This window comes from Petaurus breviceps, unplaced genomic scaffold (assembly GCF_028583685.1).
Source record: "Petaurus breviceps papuanus isolate PSGF00001 unplaced genomic scaffold, PetGlider_PUasm1.0 90847, whole genome shotgun sequence".
Lineage (NCBI taxonomy): Eukaryota > Metazoa > Chordata > Mammalia > Diprotodontia > Petauridae > Petaurus > Petaurus breviceps.
The window spans coordinates 3,185,874-3,207,607 of record NW_027187360.1 but is presented as its reverse complement, the minus strand read 5'-3'; the positions used below and the strand labels follow the sequence as shown (position 1 = coordinate 3,207,607).

The 21,734-nt window shown below is 43.0% G+C and overlaps 2 protein-coding genes across 2 annotated transcripts in view; both read left to right on the top strand.

The window, feature by feature from the left end:
* Nucleotides 1–14,424, top strand: part of KCNB1 (potassium voltage-gated channel subfamily B member 1) — a 124,693-nt gene extending 110,269 nt beyond the window's left edge. The window contains exon 2 of the mRNA XM_069072383.1: nucleotides 9,656–14,424. Coding sequence (XP_068928484.1) covers nucleotides 9,656–11,707 — 2,052 coding nt within the window. The 3' untranslated portion in view covers nucleotides 11,708–14,424. The remainder of the gene's footprint in view (nucleotides 1–9,655) is intronic.
* ZNFX1 (zinc finger NFX1-type containing 1) overlaps nucleotides 1–21,734 on the top strand; it is a 474,364-nt gene that overhangs the window by 329,472 nt on the left and 123,158 nt on the right. The gene's annotated exons all lie outside the window — the stretch shown is intronic.

The window sequence follows — 21,734 nt, the reverse complement described above, 5'->3', positions numbered from 1 at the left end:
GCTGGGGGGCCCTTGGAACAGAGAAGGCTGGCCAGAGCTGGGGGGCCTTTGGAACAGAGAAGGCTGGCCAGAGCTGGGGGGCCTTTGGAACAGAGAAGGCTGGCCAGAGCTGGGGGGCCCTTGGAACAGAAAAGGCTGGCCAGAGCTAGGGGGGGCCCTTGGAACAGAGAAGGCTGGCCAGAGCTAGGGGGGGGCCCTTGGAACAGAGAAGGCTGGCCAGAGCTGGGAGGGAACTTAAAACTCATTTGGCCAGGCTAACATTAACTGAGCAACCATTCAGCAGTCTGGTGATGGCTCTATACCCTTTTATAGAAGAATGTTTTTAAAAGCATAAAGTAAAATTCATAGGATAACAAAAGAAACAACTTATTAAAATATAGTACAAAATAAAGTCAATATTAATTTTAAAATACTATAAAAGACAAAGTACAGTAAAATATGCAGTGAAATAAAATACAAAAATGCAAAATAATTTTTAAAAACATATTCACCAACTCCCTGAGATCTATTCACAGACAGACCCCTCCATAGACCCCTTCACTTTACAGATGAGAAAAATAAAGCCTGGAGAAAGAAGTGATTAGCTTTAGGTCAAGCAATAAATTAGTATTGAGTCTGGGACTAGAAATGAGATTTCCTGATGCCCAGGCTGGAGCTCTTCTCACTGAACCATGCTGCCTCATAGTGAGACAAGGGGCTGAGCAGTGACTGAAACCCAGAGCTCTGTCTTGCTACCCCCAGTGCTATTTTATAGCTCACACAATAACCTCCCAAGGCAACATCCAGGCAGTTTCTGATGCATAGCTAATGGGATCCCCCCAAACTCAACCCAATCTCATCACATTTTCTCTCCTTCATCAATCATCTACCCAGATAGAACCACAAAGACTAACCGCCAAAGATGATGATTATGGTACTCCCTAGTGTCTGGAGGCCATGTCCTGCCTACTCCCTACACCCAATCCCCTTCCTTTCCTTCTATTTTCCCTTTCCCTCTCCTCCCCCCAAATCCTCCCTTCCTTAGCCTTGGCCTCCTAATGTCTCTGAAAACAGAAGACATTTGGCTATAATTTCCCATTGATCTCTTTGGAACTGGGAGCTGTTTTCAGAACCGAACTGAATCCAAATGACCCCAGGTCTCCCCTTTCATTGCCCCCACGAGTCAGCTCCCTCCCACCTGAAAGTTGGAAGAGTGTAATAAAATCCCATGAGGCCAACAGGCTGCCCCTAATCCCCATAACCAGATTGGCTCCCATGATTCATCTGATTAAAACTGGGGAACACTAATTCCCCAGAGGCCAGGGACACCTGAGTAGTTGGAAATAGAAACAACCGGATGCTCTGGAAATAGCCAGACAGCTCCTGTATTCTAAAAGAAAGGGCAGGGAGGGAAAAGGGCATATCAATTTTTTCTGGAGACAGCATAATGCAGTGGAAAGAATACTATCATACTTAAAGTCGGGAATATAAGCTCCCTGAGGACAGGAACAGTTTCATTTTTGCCAAGTACAATATGTGGCATGCAATGAGCACCTAATAAATGCTTGTGGGTAGATAGATCTGGGTCTAACTCTCAGCTCCACACTTAGTAGCTATATGACCCTGGGTAAATCATTTCATCTCTGCGATTTCTCACCTATCAAATAGGTATAATCCTTGTGTTACCTGATTCACAGGGTTGTCATGGACAACTTTAGGGAGGTGTCTAGAAAGCTGGCCTCAGAAGGAGGGCAGGGTTCGGGACCTCCCTCTGACAGATACCAGCAAGTCACTTAACTTCTTAATCCTAGAAGCAGCTCTCTATGACTCTAAGTTACAGAGGGGTTGTCAACTTGCATTGATAGAGGGAATTTTCTCCTCCTTATATCTATGAGATCACAGTTCCTATCCCTATTATTATTGATTATTTTTTCCAAGTGAAAAAAAAAACTTCTGGAAATTTAACCAGGGATAGGTCTTTTCTGGGCTTGAAGCTGGAGGAGAACCCGGAGAACACTGTCTCCTTAATCATAGAATTTAGAGCTAGAAGGGGTCCTTACAGACCATCTAGTCAAATCCCCCCTAATTTTACAGAGAAGGAAACTGATGCCTAGAAAAGTTAAGTCAATTTCTTAAGGTCATAGAACTAGAAAGCTACAGGCAGGATTCAAACCCAGATCCCCTGATTCCACGTCTAGTGTTCTTTCTATTTTCCAATGCTAATTTCACTTTCAAAAGACACATATTTATCCTTCTACCCTTCTCCTTGCCCCTATGCCATCTTCCCTCCAAAGAAGAGCTGCTAACACAATATGGCAGCTTCCCCCAATCACCTCTTTCATAGTAAAACTCCCATCAGACAGACTCTAAGAAAAGCTAAATCACCAGCTTGGTTCCCCATGTTCTTTACAAAACAACTCAGAAAACAGCATTGACTGAACAACTTCTATGTGGAAGGCCCTGTGGGTGGGACTGAGAGAGAAAGAGGGCAATAGGAAAATCATTCTATAGACTCTTAATTGGTCCTGCTAGACTCTAAGCTCCAAGAAAGTAGGAAATGTGTATATTACCTAACGTTCTGTTTTCTCAATGGTCTAGCACAGGGCTGTGAGCACAGTAAATGCTTAATAAATTTTCAAAGTTTAGTTCAACATAAGGAAAAGCATCCTAATCATTAGAGTGATCCAAAAGAGTGCAGGTTGCCACAGAAGGTAATGGGATCCCACTAAGCAGAGGTCTCTAGAAAGAGGCTGTATGACTGCCTGTCAGGAACTAATTGGGTACCTGTGAGCTCCCTCCTGGCACTGAGATCCAGTGACTCCATAAAGGGAAAAGAGAAACATTAGTGCTGTAGAAAGACTCCTAGATTTGGAGTCAAGACGGGGGTTTGAATCTCAGCTTTGCCACTTACCACCTGAGTGACTTAGAGTGAGTCATTTAACTTCTCATGACCTTGGTTTCTTCAACTGTAAAATGGAGGAGTTAGCCTACATGATTCCTAACATCTCTTCCAAATCTAAATCTGTGAATTAAATTGGTGACTCTCATCTCATTTGTTTTATTTTTTTAGTTTTTTTGATGCCTTTTATTTCGACTTCACGGTAATTTTGTTATGCTGCTTTCCTTCCCCTTCTGTTACTGAGCCCTCCTTTATAAACGACAAAAACATTGAAGCAAAATCCATGTACTATGTCTGAAATATATGCAGCATTCCACAGCCAAAAACTCCCCTCCCCCACCTCTCCAATGAAAGGAAGGAAGTGCATGTACTCATCTCTTTCCTAAAGCCAAGATTGCTTGCTATAATGACCAAATGGTCAGCTTTATGTTATCATTCTTTCATATTATGGTATTCATTGTGTAGACTGTCTTCCTGGTTCTGCTCACTTCACTCTGCATCAGATCACACAAGTCTTCCCATGTCTCTCCAAAATTCCTTATATTACTCATTTCTTACTGCCCAACAAAACTCTATTATATTCATAATATCACAGTTCATTCAGCCATTTCCCAGGAAACAGGCATCCACTTTTTTCCAATGATTTTGCTACTACAAAAATTACTACAAATATCTTAGCATATGTGTATATGGTGTGTGTGTATAACACAATATATATAATGTATATATATAATAAGTGCATGTATATGTCAACACACATATACGTATATGTGTGTATATACATGCATACATACATACCAAGCTATACATAGGACCTTTCTGTCTTTGAACTCTTTGTAAATACTAACATACCATCTGCCATAGTGGGGATCTCAGGGTCAAAGAATATGAACAGTTTAGACATTTTTCTCAAATAATTCAAAATTGTTTTCTAGAATAGCTGGACCATTTCACAGTTGGTGGCTCTGATTAGAGGAAAACTGGAAAGAGGTGATTGCTTTAGGGCCTGGGTCAGTAGTGGTAATCCTCAGACAGCTAAAACTGCTTTCTTTTCTTTCTTTCCTCATTCTTTTTTTTTCTGTCTTCATTCCTTTCTGTCTTCCTTTCTTTCCCTCTCTTTGCTTTCTTCCTTTTTTCTTTTATTTCATCTTCTTTTCTTTCCTCCTTTCTTTTCTTTCTTTGTTTCTCTCTATCTCTTTTTCCTTCTTTCTTTCTTCTTCCTTCTCTCCCTCGCTAGAAATGCATGGACTATTCACAGACCCTATTGTACTCCTGATTGGTACTGGGCCTTTGACCTGCTCCATTCCTGACCTAGGCTGGATCACCTCTCTTTAGGCAACCTAGTGGCCCCATGGCTCTGGTTCAACATATTGCTTCTGGACTCTTTATGGGAAATGTGTATTCTGGATCATCCCCCAATCAGCTTAACCCACCACAACTCAGAACTCACAAGCCTCATGCTCTCCAGGAGCTGAAATTACAGGCATGTGCCACCGTGCTCAGCCTTCACCTGCTTTCCACAGTATTCTCTGTGTTCCTAAAGGGAACCAATTCCAGAAAAGGATCACGAGTCTTAAAGAATGTCCTACAAAGACACCAAGACCCAAAGTCCTGGGTATCCAATCCCCCTCCTACATCTGATCTCAGTGACAGTGAGCTAAACACCCCCTCTAGATGGACCTGTGGACATCTTGGAAGCCTCAGAGGAAGCATTGAGGTGTAATAGAAAGAGTCCCAAGATCTGTATCCATATCTGGCATTTATTTTGGCTTGTGACTTTGTCTCTCTCTAGGACTCACTTTCCTTCTCTGTGAAATTCAATGACTTCTCCAAGGTCACAAGACCTGGTACAATGGAAAGAGAATCCATTCTGGAGAGAAAGTTTGAATCTCATCTCTGTGGTCTTAATTTCCACATCTGTAAAATGAGGTGATTGGGCAAAATGACCTCCAACACCCTTTCTAGCACTTGTTCTCTTATCCTGTGCAGTCACAATTGTACAAAGACCTCCTCCCAGCTCTCAATTCTGTAAGAGTAGGGCTGAGTACACCAAGCAGTCCCGTTCATTCCCAGGGGTCAACTAAGGTCTCCTCCCACTAAGGTCCGAGGATTTGTTCTAGGGCATTTCCTGAAAAAGTCCTTCCTCTAGTGAAAGGGGAAGAGACCGTGGTAGAATGTTCTTGGTTTCTATAATAATGATCACAGAACACATGTCTATAAAAGTTTAATACAGTTGAAACAATGCTTTCTTCTACACATTTTCCCTAAAGTAGGTAGTACAAGTATTATCTGAGGTAAAAATTAAGACCCTGAAAGGGGAAGTGACTTACAGCTAAATCATAGAAATCAAGCCCAGATCCTGAGACTCTAAACCCAGCAATCTACAATTAGTCAGTTGATAAGCATTTATTAAGCTCCTACTACGTTCCAGGCATTGTGCTAAGCACTGGGGATATAAAAGAATGAGAAAACATGGCTCCCGCTCCACTGTCTCTGAGATCACATCTGGAATATGCTGTCTTGTCAGGCCCCATCTGGGGTAGAACGTTCAGAACAAGGGGACAGGAGGTGATCAAATCCCACCTGAGGCATTCTGTCCAGTTGTGGGCATGTGGGCATAGGAAGGACTTAGAAAAGCTGGGGTGTATAGAGGAGAGTGGTAGGGCACTCAAAATCATGTTCTGTGAGGAAACAGTTGAGAAAACTGGGGCATTTAGCCTACAGTAGAGGAGATTCAATGTGTACGTGAACGGTGTCTTCAGTTTCTGAAGGCCTGTCATGGGGAAGAGAGATGAGACTTGTTTTGACCCAGAGAGCAAAACTAACAGGACTAATAATAATTTATTTTATGTACCACTATGTGCCAAACACCATGCACTTTATAATAATCTCATCTGATCCTTACAACAACCCCGGAAGGTAGGTGCTATCATTTATCATCCCTGTTTTTACAGTTGGGGAAACTGAGGCAGACAGAAGCAAACTGATTTCCCCAGGGTCACATAGCTAAGAAGTATCTGAGGGCAGATTTGAACTTAAGTCTTCCTGACTCCTGACTTCCTCACACTATATGCACTGCACCACCTAGTCAGCTAATAGGTGGAAGTTACAGGAAGAGAGATTTCAATTCCGTTTTAGCAAACACTTCCCAACAGTTTGAGCTGTCCAGCAATAGAGACAGCTGCTTTGAGAGGTAGTGAGCTCACCAGCACTGCAAGTCTTAAGGCAGAAGTTGAATGACCATATATGACAAGGATGCTGGAGCCCCTGGAATTTTTGTATCACTCAGGTTAGAGGTCAGATGAAATTTAAAGATTTAAAGAAATCTAAGATCTTTTCTTCTTTTAAAAAAAAATTCATTTTTTTATTATTTAAAAAATTAATTTAAGATCTTTTCCACATCTGAAAGTCTATGACCTTGTGTTTACTGAAGGCTGAGAGAGGCAGGTTTATGGGATGTGGGAGCACAGAAATGAGGGGAGATAGAAGTTGGGGTCCCTACTTCAGAAGCCTTTATCTGTTCAGATAAACATAAGAAGTAGAAAAATACAAGATAAAAGTTAGAAATGGAAGGGACTTTATAGACCATCTAGTCCAAGCACCTCATTTTACAAGAGAAAGCCAGGTGGTTCAGTGGTTACAGTCCTTAGCCTGGAGTCAGAGATGAGATACTGCTTAGTTGTGTGACCCTAGGCAAGTCAATTCACCTCTGTCTGTCTCAATCTCCTCAACTGTAAAATGGGGGTGATAAAAATGAGAATACCTACCTCTCCAGATTGTTTGTGAGGATCAAATGAGACAACATTTGTAAAGCATAATGCCTGGCATACAGTAGGTATTATATAAATGTGAGCTAATAGCTAGTATATAAATGCTAGATATTATTTTTATTTTATAATTAAATGGAGAAATTAAAAGGCCAGAGATGAGATGCACATATTGCCCAAAGTCACACCATCAGTTAGGGCATCACTCAAATCCAGCCCTGATTCTTGAGTCCAGGGCTCTTTTTATTTTTTATTGGTAACTATTTTGCATTTATTCTTTATCTTCTTATATATGTACATGTTGCTTCTCCTGGTAGAGAAGGTAGAACATGTGGTTCTATGGTAGAACATAAGGTCCTTAAAGGCAGGAATGGTATTATTAAAAAACAAAACAATTGTCTTTGTATACCACATGTCCAGCATAGTACTTGACACACAGTAGGTGCCTTATAAATGCTTGTTGATTGACTGATTGATTGATACGACATGCTGCCTTCTCCCACCTGAGGTTCCCTTATACCATTTTGGGAGAATACAGAAAGAAGGGAGACAATTTTCTCTTCTTCCTATGAGGAAGATATTTCTTTCCTGTCCTCTGCAAGGGCACATTCCCAGGTGCAAAGGGGAAAGCCACCTAAACAACCAGCCAAGGTTAAACAGACAATAGCTGGTGCATAATTTATATGTCTGCCTTTGCAACACACCAATTATGAGTATTCCACACACTTTGATAAGGCCTGGGTTTTCTGAAGGTTGAAAATATAGTGTATGTATCAAAACTCCAAGAAGCACTCTCCTAGTGATGTGTTTGCATTATCCCCTGTTGTAACATGCACATACATATAAATGTGCACATACGTGCATATACACAGACTCAGGGCTGCTGGTACATGTTTAACAACATGTGTGTATACGTGTGTGCATACACATGTGTATACATATACTTAACATGTATATATACACATACCTATATATCAGCACATATACATATAACACATATAATATAATATTTAGTTGTGTCTGTGTATAGTTAGGATCATAGAAAACAAAATGTCAGACCTGGAAGAAGGCCTAGGATAGAAAACAAAATGTCAGACCTGGAAGAAGGCCTAGGGAGAGAGTTCAACTCTGATATTTTGCCTATGAGAAAAGAGAATTTAAAAGGTGAAGTGACCAGAGTCACACAGGTAGCAAACTACAGAGTTGAGATTTGAACCTAGGTTCAAATCCGGCGTTCTCACTACACTACAACTTCTCCATCTGTCCAGTGGAATTTATAGTACTATATATGGTAGGAGTGTCATAAATGGAAAGACATTGGACCAGTAGTCAGAACACCTGAGATCTAGTCCCAAAGCTGCTACTAGCTTAATATGTGTCTCTGGGACAAGTCACCTCCTCTTCTCTGGGCCTCAGTTTATTACTCAGTAAAATGAGTAGGTTGACAAGTGGCTCTCTAACATTCTTTTCAGCTCTAATATCTTGTGTCCTGTGTGCTAATTTTTCTATGTGTTCTGGGTTCTGATATACTGTATTCTAAGGGTAGCTTCCAGCCAGCAGGGTGCTGGAGCTAGCTCTAACCAGCTTACAAAGCCCATTGTTAAATTTTCCATGAGCATTTAAACCTCCAAAATTGGCAATAACTGCAATTCGGGGCTTGAATTGTTGTTTTGTTGATTTCTAGACCTTAGTGTTAACAATGTAGAATAAACTTAAAAGTGGATTGCAACCTTTTTTTTTTTTTTTGAGAACTTGATTGTTAAACATTTACCAGCACACCCCTAGATACCTCTAGAAAAGCTGCTTCAGCTCAGCAGGAGCCTGGGAGAAGGCTCAGAGAATGAAGTCATCACTTGCCTGGAGTCTTGGTAACTCAAGGCTGACAGTAGTAGTGACAATAACGACATCAATAATAATAAATAACTGGCATTTATATAGCACTTTAAGGTTTGCAAAATGCTTTGAGCTCGTGATACCCCTGTTATTTCCTGTTCTAGCATTTTGTAAATCCAGTCATAGTAATGATAGCTCACATTTCCATAGCACTTTAAGGTTTAAAAAACCCTCTCTCTCTTCACTCTATGAGGTAAGTGAATACACTGTTGTTTCCATTTTACAGAATAGGAATTTTATTCCTTCTAGTCAAGCAGATAGTAAAACTCAGAACTCAATTACAAATTAAAATTCCTAATTCCAAGTCTAGGGTTCTTTTCCCTATACCACACCTGCTTTCTAAAGTGAAAGTAACCTGAAGATCATGAAGTGAGATACAAAGATTTAGTTCCTAGGGACAGGGACTAGGCCTGTGATCTGATTGGTATGATGAGCTGGGGTGAGCAAATTCCCTCCACTAATACCAGGCAGCACCTCCTCTGAAATTGAGAGTCAAGAGAGATTAAGTGACTTGGCTGGATCATACAGCCAGTATGTGTCAAAAGCAGAATTCTTGTCTGACTCTCCCTGGATTGGAGGTCAGATCTCTGGTATAGGATAGATCATGGCCTTGGATGGTGAGGAGCTGTTCAGTCATGTTGGATCCTACAGACCATACTATCTGTGGTATTTTCTTGACAAAGATACTAGAGTGGTTTGCCAATCCCTTCTCCAATGGATTAAGGCAAGAAGTCAAGTGACTTGAGACTGGATTCAAACTCAGGTCTTCCTGATTCTAGAACCAGCACCCTCTCCACTGCACATCTAGCTGCCTCCAGCTAGAGAGAGAGTCGGGAGACCTAAGATCTATGTGATAGTATGCAAGTCATTTAACCTCTCTCAGACTCAGTTTCTTCATCTGTTAAGTGTGAATAGCACCTACCTTACAGAATTGTTGTGATGATTGAATGAGATAATATATGTAAAGCACCTTGAAAACCTTAAAATTCTGTATAAATTCTAGCTATTCTTATGATCTCCTGCTTTATCACATTGCCTCTCAATACAAATATAAAAGTATAAAATAATTACCTTGTTATTTTTATCATGAACTAAACCAGCTCTCTTCTCTTCACAGATCCTGGCCATTATCTCCATCATGTTCATTGTCCTCTCGACCATCGCCTTGTCGCTCAATACGCTTCCTGAGCTTCAGAGCCTTGATGAGTTTGGACAGAGCACTGATAACCCCCAGCTAGCCCATGTGGAGGCTGTGTGCATTGCCTGGTTCACAATGGAGTACCTCCTGCGATTCCTGTCCTCCCCGAAGAAGTGGAAGTTCTTCAAGGGCCCCCTCAATGCGATTGACTTGCTGGCCATTTTGCCCTACTACGTCACCATATTCCTAACCGAGTCCAACAAGAGCGTGCTACAGTTTCAAAACGTGCGCCGGGTTGTGCAAATCTTCAGAATCATGAGAATCCTGAGGATTCTCAAACTTGCCCGGCATTCAACCGGCCTGCAGTCTTTGGGGTTCACCCTCAGGCGGAGCTACAATGAGCTTGGCTTACTCATTCTCTTCCTAGCCATGGGCATCATGATCTTCTCCAGCCTGGTTTTCTTTGCTGAGAAGGATGAGGATGACACCAAGTTCAAAAGCATCCCAGCTTCTTTCTGGTGGGCTACAATCACCATGACCACCGTAGGTTATGGAGACATCTACCCCAAAACCCTCTTGGGTAAGATCGTAGGGGGGTTGTGCTGCATTGCGGGAGTCCTGGTGATTGCTCTTCCCATCCCCATCATCGTCAACAACTTCTCTGAGTTCTACAAGGAGCAGAAGAGACAAGAGAAAGCCATCAAGCGCCGGGAAGCCCTGGAGAGAGCCAAGAGAAATGGTAGTATTGTTTCCATGAATATGAAAGATGCTTTTGCCCGAAGTATAGAAATGATGGACATTGTGGTGGAAAAGAATGGGGAGACCCTTGGGAAGAAGGACAAAGTCCAAGATAACCACTTGTCTCCTAGCAAGTGGAAGTGGACAAAGAGAACTCTGTCTGAAACTAGCTCTAGTAAGTCCTTTGAAACAAAAGAGCAGGGGTCTCCAGAGAAGGCCAGATCATCCTGCAGCCCCCAGCACCTGAATGTTCAGCAACTAGAAGACATGTACAATAAGATGGCCAAGACTCAGTCTCAGCCAAACCTCAACACCAAGGAGTCAGCTCAGCAGGGCAAACACAAGGAAGAACTCGAAATGGACAGCATCCCAGGTCCTGTGGTGCCCCTCCTGCCCGCACGCACAGAAGGGGTGATTGACATGCGCAGCATGTCCAGCATCGATAGCTTCATCAGCTGCGCAACGGACTTTCCAGAATCCAGCAGGTTCTCCCACAGCCCACTGGCATCCCTCTCTAGCAAGACAAGTGGCCCTGTGGCCCAGGAACTCAGCTGGCGGGGCCCTCCAGACTCTGGTGGGAGCAGGTTGTCAGACTCCAACCCGACCCCAGATGGCAGCCAACGCTCCAGCTTCTTTATTGAGAGTCCCAAAAGTTCCATGAAGACAAATAATCCCTTGAAACTCCGGTCACTGAAAGTCAACTTCATGGAAGGGGACCAAGGTTCACCCTTACCTATGGGCAGCATCCTGGGGATATATCCAGATCCTCTCAGAAACCGGGGTGGTGCCACCATCACTGGCCTGGAGAGTGCTATGCTCCCAGATCGGTCCTTGCTGAGCCCAGAGTCCTCTATCTACACCACAGCAAGTGCCAGGACACCCCCCAAATCCCCTGAGAAGCATGCAGCAATAGCATTCAACTTCCATGATGCCAGTATCCACCAGTACATCGATGCAGACACTGATGATGAAGGACAGCTGCTCTATAGCGTGGACTCCAGCCCCCCGAAGAGCCTTCACAGCAACACCAGTCCCAAGTACAGCATCACCAACAGTGGGTTCCTCAGGCAAAGAGACAGTGTGCACAGGACGGACAAGAGCCGCCAGGAGCTTTCCCCCTTACCCACCTCTCCCAAGTTTCTAGGGCAGAACTGTGTTTATTCCATGGAAGCATTGACTGGAAAGAACCAGAGAAGTCAAGAAAAGGGCAAACTAGATAATCACATATCCCCAGAGGTGCATGTGCTGCCAGGGGGCGGAGGCCAGGGAAGCACAAAGGATCCAAGCATCTGAAAAGCCCCAGACAAGGAGACCTGTCGGCACGTTCCCAGGGATGCTGTCTGCTCCCCCACCACTGAGCTTTTCTGCATGAACTTTACAAATGAAACAAGCTACTTGTTTCTAAATAAAATACAGAATGAAGTATATCCGGGGAAATGCCCAGAGCAGCCACACAAGTCCTGATGTGGAAGGATCATCTAAGGTACTTCCCAGTCCACAAAACCACCCATCAGAGTGAGGTTGGCCAGGCAACAGTATCTCCTTGGATCTCTCCTGTTACCATCCTTCTTCAGAAGGGCTGGAAACAATGTTCACAGCAGCCCCTGCTCCCTCCTCCCTCCCACACACTCTCCTCTTCCCCCATCCTTGGGACACTCCAACCTCAGTGTTCAAGCCCTGGATGGGGATGTCTACATCCCTCCCAGGGAAGAACAGAGCAGGGTAAAGGAGCAAAGCTATGGGAAAGGAAGGAAGGGGGAGGACAAGTGCAGTCTGGGGTCCTGCTTCACAACCATTGGGCACACCAGTCTTCTGTCTCCTGGATGGAGACAGTGTTTCAAGGTAGCAGGGGATGCTTACATCATGGAAATGTGAGCGCTTGTACAAGCCAAGATTCTGGCCTGAAAAACTTATTGCAGACCCTTCTTCTAACTTCAGTGTTCTGTAGAAACCGGAGCTTTTGTTTTGAGGTCAAAGCAGGGTGAGTTGCACCACTTGTATCTATTGAAATTGACTCCTTACCTCCTGGGGAGGGGTTGGTAACTCTGATATTTACCCAATGCAATGAACTCGGGCACCAATAGAATGTTGTGGGAGAAAATGAAAATATTTTTGGAGATTTAACTAGCATAGAATCAAAAGATATGCAAGTGTTAGATATGCAAAAGAAATACCGTAATCAGAGACCAAGAGTGAGCCACAACAAAACCGAATTGGTTTAAAAAAGGAAAAAAACTTCAAAATTCAAAAGGAAACCGAGACCCACTTGCAACACCCAGTTTAGGCTCTTCAATACATCTTTCCATGACAGGTTATAGCAACTATAAAGGGATTTGTGTTTCTGTGATATTCACACTAAAAAAAATGCTATAAACAAAAGCACTTTATGGTCTGTCAAAGGTGGGATCTACCAAGGACAGCATAAACATCTAGCACTTTAAAACAAGCACTATTTCCACGGGGGCCACCTGTTGTGACTGGCAAGGTTGTCATTAAGACATTGGTCACTGGCCACAGTTGGCCATGTGACCTGTGCGCTGTTACCGCTCTGTGTCGTGTCTGTGTCTGTGGGCTCACCTTCCCCACCCCCAGCCCCACGAAGCTAACCTGTTGATCCCCATGAGTCTTACGAGAAAAGGCTTCTAAACTCCCTGTGACAGTGTAGGTGACCTGGGCAGTTAACGATCAAGTCTACCTGTCCAAGGGACACCATGCCTGCACCGCTGAGGAAGACAGTCAAGAGTCTGGAGTCAGGTGTCTCTGTTCCTTTCTTGTAAACTAGTCGTGGGTTTGTTTTCGGTGTAACTGTCTGTACATGATGCTGTGCTCTCATATTCCTGCAACCGGTGATGGCCAGGGCAGCCCGTACAGACAACAGCAATAAGTACACGTGTACATTGTCAGTGGTTGTGGTTGTAACTCCATGGTTGGTTGTCCCGTCCTTAGTACAATGACTTCTATGCTGCATATACACCTGGCTCTCCTCCCACCTCAGCATGCTGGGGGAGATGAATTCTCACTGAGTCAGGGTGGGCCCCGGGGTGGGCTCTGTCCTGGGCCAGGTGACAGAGAAAAGTAGCAACTGGAAGGACTTGCCAAGGTCTATTCACAGTGCGTGTGCAGCAAATGCAAAAGTGTACTTAGAGGAATTGCTGCAAAATATTCCCGGGATCCTTGTGTCGGCCTGGGAGAATAGCACACTCCATGGCAACTATCCACCAAGGGGGCTTTCTCTGGCATGCTGCCTGGGGTGGCCTATCTGCCTGTGGGAACCAATGGGAGGTAGTCCAACACAACGTCCGCCGTTCTTAGCATCTTCTCTTTGTTTGGGTCGCCATTCATGTCTGTCATCAGCACAAATGTGAAAATTCAGGGAAAAAAATAGCTTTTTTTTTACATATATTATATATATATAAAAAGTAAATAGTAGTGATTTCCAATTGAGAAATTTTTAGAGCTGATGCTAATCTATTATGTTTTAAAAAAATGACATTGCATATTTTACATATCAGGAAAGTGAACACATTTAAATATAGCCATATACCAAGGGAACTCACCAACCCTACTTTAAATTGATGCATCTTATTTGCAGGTGATGTTGGCAAGAGGTATCTAAATCAGTAACATGTCATGTTTTGGTTTGGTTTTTAAAACTGAAATCAATTGGTGCAACTCTCCTTGTAACCAAAGGCCCTGTCTGCCTTGTGTGGTCACTTAGGACTCAACCCTTAGCTCGCCTATTTCGTCTCACTTTAAAGTAGCATTTTGAGTCACTTTTGAAGGATGAATTCAGAAGTATCCTTAAAAACCTACCTTTTGTGGCATCAGAGCCAAAACCCTATAGATTTCTTATAGAAACAGAATCACGGAGACCCAGCATATACTATGCTTGAAGAATGTTTTGATTTCTTTTTTTATTTTTCACTTTTGTGTGTATGTATTATGGGAAATGTAGCTCTTACCGTGCGCCCAGTTCCAAATAAAAACATGACGAATCCAAATTTTTTAAATATGTGGATGTTATGTGCGTGCACATGCAGCCCTGTACATAGGTACACATATGTACATATACACTGGGAAATCTACTTAGGTGTTACTAAACTGTGAGACTCAAACGTCCTTGGTAGAGAAAAAGCACTCATTTGGATCCATAGAGTCCTCCCCTTCCTCCCCTCCCCCCTCCAATCCCACAGGTATCTCAAGAAGAAATCAATTCAAAAATTCCCATCATATTTTTCTCCTGGAGCTAACAAAAAGCAAATAGAAGAAAAATACAACACCACAGGCGGTGGTTTGTACAGCTATGAGTAGAGGTGGGCAGAGATGGGTAGAGGAGATCCCAGGGTTCCCTCCTCTTTGGGCAATCAATTCAGTAAAACTCACCTGTCAGCTGGAATCCCATCAGAGAATAGACCCAAACTTCACCACTCATTTCTAAGGGAACAAGTGTGGGCAACTTTGAGGCCACCTCACTACAGTTCAGGAACAATAAAATCAAAAATTTTTTTCAAAACACATCACATCAATGAGAGCATCCACATGTCATTCCCATCACCAATCCCCATATAATTTTTTGAAATGATGGCATATCCCAATGATTAATTCATTTTAATCCACTCATGGATCCCAAATCAACAACTGGATTCTGTGACAAAACTCTGGTCAAGCCAGTCAAATACTGGCCAGCTGGCCACCCCAGTGCCACACTCCAGAAACAAAACTGTGGACAGTTGTAGGTGGAGTGCTAACCCTGGGAGGAGATGGTTTCTTGAACTTTTAAGCTTTGAACAAAGAAGAACAGTACTTCTGGGCAGTAGATTTCTCAGTGCCTTTTTCTCTTAGGAATTTCATCTAAGCACACTTAAAGGGGAAAAGGGACACAAAAGAAGGAGGAAGAAAAAAAAGATACATTTGTTCCTGTGACTCCCACTTTCCTAGAAGAGTTAGGGAATTAAGAATTCAGAAGAAGGAAAACAAAAAGATTCCCTTTTGACTGGTGCAGCCCAACCTCTGGGAATCACAGGCAATGCAAACTTTGAACTATCAACACATTCTATGGGTATTTTAAGCCTTCTCTTCCCTTGCAGCTAATAAGGTACCTGTTTATAAGGAGCAAAACAAAACAGTATTCTCTTCTGTAAAATTGTAATGTACTGTTAATATTTGTATCTATTGTATATTTCTGTCTCGACTGAAATTATGGCTGGTACAGTTTCTAGTGGATGAACAGGGGGTAATTTAAGACTTAACACCAACCAGGTCACTAAAGCCAGGTTCTCTCTCTCTCGCCACCAACCCCCACATCACATTATCCAAGACACTTAAATAAGAACTTGAGAAAATAACAAAACTCTGGAATCCGGCCCAGAACAGCAGGACCACTGTGCTGAAGCACTTTGGTCACTGGTCACTGACTTCAAGGGGCCAACAAGTGAGAGAAGGAGGAACCGCCATCCATAGCCCCCCTGCCAGAATTGACCAAGTGAAACTAGAGGTTTCCCTTCTTCAAAGTTTCATAGCCTCTCAAGTCCTTGTGCTACGGAAACCAAAACTAACCTCACACAACCATAGAATGTTTTGGGATACCCGAAGTCAGGGAGAAGATGGCTTTAATTAGTTCCTGAAAAGGTACAAAAGTTGGAATTACCTCGGTGTTTACCTTTGCGCTGGCCCTTTAAGTATCTGATGTATGGAAATGTCACAAGACTTTCATGCATCTCAGAATAGTCTATTTTTCTGTTCAGATAAAATATATATATATATATATGTATTTTTAGCAAATTTATAATAGGGAAAATGAGTCAAATATCTTCTTTTGTATTACAGAATAATATATTAGGAGACTTATTTATGGTCATTTCTATATCTGATTTCTTCTGGTCTTTTTATTTTATTCCTCCCTTCCTTGGTTTTTGTTGCTCCTAGGGGAGTTGGGGGGGGGTGCCTAGGAAGGGGCGCAGAAAATCCCATGCAAGGTTTTGGTGTCTGACTCCTCTGTGGAAATGTCTACCAACTGTCATTTCACTAAGCTGTCTCTGTGTTGTTCCTATTTAAGGCTAGTAAAAGGAAGGACTGAAAGTGGAAGAGAAGGTGGAAGGGAAGGAGGAAGGAAGGTATGATCTATCAAATGCAATCTATCCAACATGAGAATCTGGAAAGGCCTTCCTGACCAAAACTGCCATTCCAGACATCCTGAATTTACCAGGGCTTTTTGGATCCAAAATTCTCTTCCCACTCAAATTTCAGTCAACCTTTTACATTCTTAGGTACCTTTCAGCCCCAAATTGGCTCTTCTCAGCCAATCTGTAGTCTCACTACCCAGCCCTACAACCCTACCAGATGAAATGGAAAATTATCCATGTTTCCAGACTGAAGGCCTTCCGCTGGCCTATTTCTAGAAACATCACTCAAGACCAGTTGCCTCACCCACACCTGGAAAGGAAAACTGCTTCCCAGGATGTGCTATCTAAACTTCCTTTCCTTGAAGGCTGCCTAGATATGTAGCAAAATGGATAAAGAGACAGTGCAAACACATCTACATAGCCTTCACTTGTCCAGATCTTGGGGTTTCTCTAATTTTTCCTCTGACCTTGTCCAGGGGCATCTCTCCAAGTCTCCCTCAGGGCAGAGGGCTTCTCTCTGTGCAATGATTAAAATCAGAGCTCATGTTTCTATAGCACTTTATAAGGAGCTGTACTCACAATAACTCTATAAGGCATGTGATTTGAAAGTTATTTTCCATATTTTATGGATGAGGAAACTGAGGCTTGGAAAGACACAGTGACTTGACCACATTCACAAAGCTATTTATTTACTAGGAGAACTGGGACGAGAACCTGATCTTCTGACTCTAAGCCATAGTGTGCCACACTATGTCTCAATGACAAAGGGGGGAGGGGAGGTCCTCACGTGTCAGTTCTCTCTGTCCCTCCTCTTATTATCTCCAGACTATCAGAATTTTCTTGCCTGGTTTCTATCAAAGTTAATATGTAATACTCTAAACTAAATGTGGATGCATACTGTATATATGTAGGTTCTTAAACCAAACTGTGAATGAGAAACTGGAATGGGCCACATTAATAATTCTGGACCTTGAATGGAACAATAGCTAAATTTCAGTTTCCATGGTGAGTAGTGAACTGAACCAAAGATCTTTCCCAACAAATGCTGGTAAACCAATTCGAAAAGAGTCAAACGCAGCGTCTGTTACAATGTGGTAGAAAGAGTCCTTGCACTAGAAACCAGGAGAGCAAATTTCTGCCACCAATTCCCTGGGTGATTCAAAGTGTGTCTCTTCCCCTCTCTGGGCCTCAGTTTCTTCCTCTATAAAATAAGGGGATTTGACTCAGTTATCTCTATAAGCTTCCTTCCGGCTCTGGTATTCTATGTTCTAAGTTAAGTTCCCTCCTGCTCTGACATTCTGTGTTCTGTGTTCCAAGTTCCCTTTCAGCAATGACAATCATTATGTTCTGAAGTCCCTTGCAGCTTTGACATTGTCTAACTGACATTTTTATGTTCTAAAGTCTCTTCTAACTCTGACTTCCTTTGAGTCTACAACTATTGAACCAGTATAACACAGAAACATCCAAAACCTTTCCTCATAGGAATTGAGCCATTCAGTTTTACGTACAAGCACCTCCATAAAAGTTTGGTTGTAGTCCCAGACACTACTTGCTTGAGAAATTTTTCCAAAGTTCCCCAAATGCCAGCATGAACCAAGATTGGTTTTTTGGAACGGTCCCATTATAAAATGACTGTACACACACACACACACACACACACACACACAGGCCCAAGTTGTCGTCTCCCTTCCAAGGAAGGCAGTCAGAGTCTTATTAAAGTAACATCAAGGAAACTCAGGTTAGTAGTGTGTCAATGACTTAGAACAAAGCTTTGGAACCTCCCCATTCCAAAGTTTTTTATTTGGTTCCAAGTTCTGATTCAAAGGTCTAAGTTAGGGGGTAGAATTTATATTCTTGGAATTGGTCATACTCTATTTCATATTTTCAAAAATATTGTTACATCAGTGTGAGATATTGTAGGAGACAAGAAAAGATCTTGCTCTCTGCCCTCACAATGCTCAAAGTCTCATTAAAGAGACATGGAACAGGGGCAGCTAGGTGGCACACTAAATAGAGCACCAGCCCTGGAGGCAGTAGGACCTGAATTCAAATATAACCTCAGACACTTGACACTAATTAGCTGTGTGACCTTGGGCAAGTCATTTAACCCCAAATGCCTTGCCTTTCCCCCTCAAAGAGACATGGGGTAGTAAAAAGAAACCTGTATCTAGAGTCAAAAGGACCTGGCTTTGAATCTGGCTCCTATTAACCTTATACAAAAGGCTTCCTGCTTCTGGGCCTCAGTTTAGATGGCCTCACAAGTCCCTTCCATCTCTCATATTCTGTGTTTAAAGGTACCTTCAATGTCTAAATCTTCCTCTGAACTTATATCACTAATGGTCAGCTTGAGGATAGGGAGAGGGAGAGCTGGGGTACCAGGTACCACTGTTCTTTCCTCCCTTTGGACTGTAGAACATAGCATACCCTTCAGACCAATGCCCTATTTGGTCCCTAGTACCAAACCGAATTTTTTGACCAGACAACTTGTAATGCACCCCCTTTCTGAGGCCCTCAGCTTTCTGAGCTGATGTAAAGACTCTTCCTCTCAAACCCCTAATTTTCACTTTCTCTCTCAGAGACCATAGTTTTCCATTTCCCAACCAAACAGAATCCCAGGTAGCAGGATTTCTTTCCTGAATCTCTTGTAGTGCAGAAGTGTGTTTTTCCTGTTGCTTATACAGGAGGCCCCATTTAAAGTTAGGTCCCTTTCAAGTCCCCATCCATGATATTCAGTGAGATCAGCTTTCAGTGGGATCATCCTGAACCAGAAGAGAGGGAAATCCCTGGTCAAAATTCTACCTAAAAATATGGCTAAGGATGCCCTAGGAAGAAGGCCGACAAGAGGTGTCTAAAACAGGCCCCAAACTCAGGTCTCCTGATTCTGAAACTGGTGCTCTTTCCAATGCATCTAAATAGAAGGGACCCCTTCTCTAAAGTTACTAGAATGGGACAAGATTAACAGTAGCTCACTGCCTTCTATCAGATTTTGGGTCTGCAGAATTGGTGGGATATAAGTTTAACCCACAGTAGATCTAGATTTGTGTCCCCTTATAAACCATGCCATAATGAAGGCTGTACTCCATAGGAAACTAGACCAGGGGTCCCTAACCTGCTTTGCATGGACCCTTAAGAATCCATGGGTAGATTTCAGAAGGTCTATGAGCCTGGATGGGGAGAAAATGCATCTTTATTTTCACTAACCTCTAATTTAAATTCAACATTTCCTCCAATTATTTAAAAACATGATACCAAGAAGGGGTCCGTGGGTTTCACCAGACTGCCAAAAAGGTCCATGTCACAAAAAAAAAAAGTTAAGAACTCCTGGGATAGACTAACAGCCCTGGATTTTTTCAGCACATACAGCTAAAGCTAGAACTTCCAAAGTTCCAGCTAAGTCTATGTCTGTGAGGATGATCTAAACCACACAGTTGAGTTTGCTTTTCAGGAAAACACCCACAGCTATAGACCATTGCCTCCTCTTCTTTGTAATAATAATGATGACACTAATTCATGTTTTGGTAGTACTTACAGATTGCTTACCTCACAGCAGCCCTGTGAGGCACGTAGTAGAAATATTATTGTCCCAATACATCCCCATAATTGACTTGTCCAAAATCACAAAGCTGGTCAATCAGAGAGAGCAGGGATTCAAATAGGTTTGTTCTGACTCCAGGCCCAGCACACTCTTCATTATGGCAGTGCTCCTGGAGGCCTTCCTGTCTATTTTAGAAAACTACAGAGATCTTTTACCTCGAGGACCCTGTGTGTTTGACAGGAGAACCATTAAAGGGAACACAGACGAGGTTTAGATGGAAGAGAAGTAAGTGTCCCCAGAGTAATGGGGCTTCTCCTTAGAAACCTTAGAACTTTCCCAGAATTCCAAAATTTTGCATTTGATATCAAGTTATTATTCCAAGTTCTAAAGTCTTCTTTGGAATGAAGTCCTTGTAAGTGTTAGTTCATGAGGAGCAAGAGGAAAGCCCCCCCAAGCCCAGATTCTCATTCCAGAATGAGTCTCTGCTACATGGAAATCATCCTAAACTTTAACCAGATTAGTTAGACCCTTTTGGATTCTGGACTTGTTCAGAAAGTCAGGTTAGCAACAGGGGAACTCTGACCCCACATGAATTTGCTCAGCACCAAAACCGTGCTGGGAACTCAATGGTCAGCATTCCCTCCCCCTGCAGCATTCACCAGCCTCCCTGTCCCCTCCCCAGAGTATGCTTTGCTCATAGAAGACACTCAAAAAATATTCTGGGGATCAAACAAATGAAACTTGACCTTAGCTGGACCAGTGAGCACTAGGAAGGGGAGGAAGCATTAGGGTGGGGTTGTGTCACTCCCTGATGCCCTTGAGGCAAATTATCTGCAGGGCTTCAGGCATAACTCAAATTGGAGCTAGGACAATGTAGGATCTCCGAGTGGAGGAATCAGGAGTGGCACCAACCAGCTGCTGTGGGGGAAGTGAGTGCTTCCAGTTCCAGAATCAAGGATGTGCTTACTGGGAGGCCAAAGAGGGACTCAACCTCTGTCCTTTCTTTCTCTCTTCCCATCTCCAGTTCCTACTTTATGCACAAAGACTCACACCACACACACTCAGACATAAACCCTATCCCTCAAGGGAGACAGATTTCAAATAAGGAGAAACCAGCATTTTAAGATTCCCCCACTCTCAAGAATAAAGAGTTCCCTGTTCCTAAAACAAACATCAGATGCAGAAGGCCCACTGAGGAAAACAGTAAAAATCTGTGATTTCACAGTTCACAAAGTTCTTTCTTCACAAATAAACATACAGGTAGTGAGTTTGAGTCTCATGGTCCCCCTTTTATAGATGAGGAAATGGAAGGTCAAAGATGAGAATTGGCAGAACTGAGACTCAAATCCAGGACCCCTGACTCCCAGTCTAGTGTTCTTTCATAACTCTGCTCTGCAACCCACCCCACCCCCACCTGAAAGAAAAACCAAGGCCAAAGGAAAGAGGGAACCTCTGAGCCCAAACTGGAAAACCTTTTTTGCATTAATGGGAGGCCCAGCCAGATACAGGACTGTCAAGCTTGTAGGCCAACTGCACTATCCCTCTCCCATAGAATGAGTAGTCCTTCTTCCCATTCCATGCTGATAGCATAGTATGAGCCTCTCTCCTCCACTGGGCAAGTGCATCTCAGCCTCAAATCTCTCCCCCGAGGGCTACTGGGTTA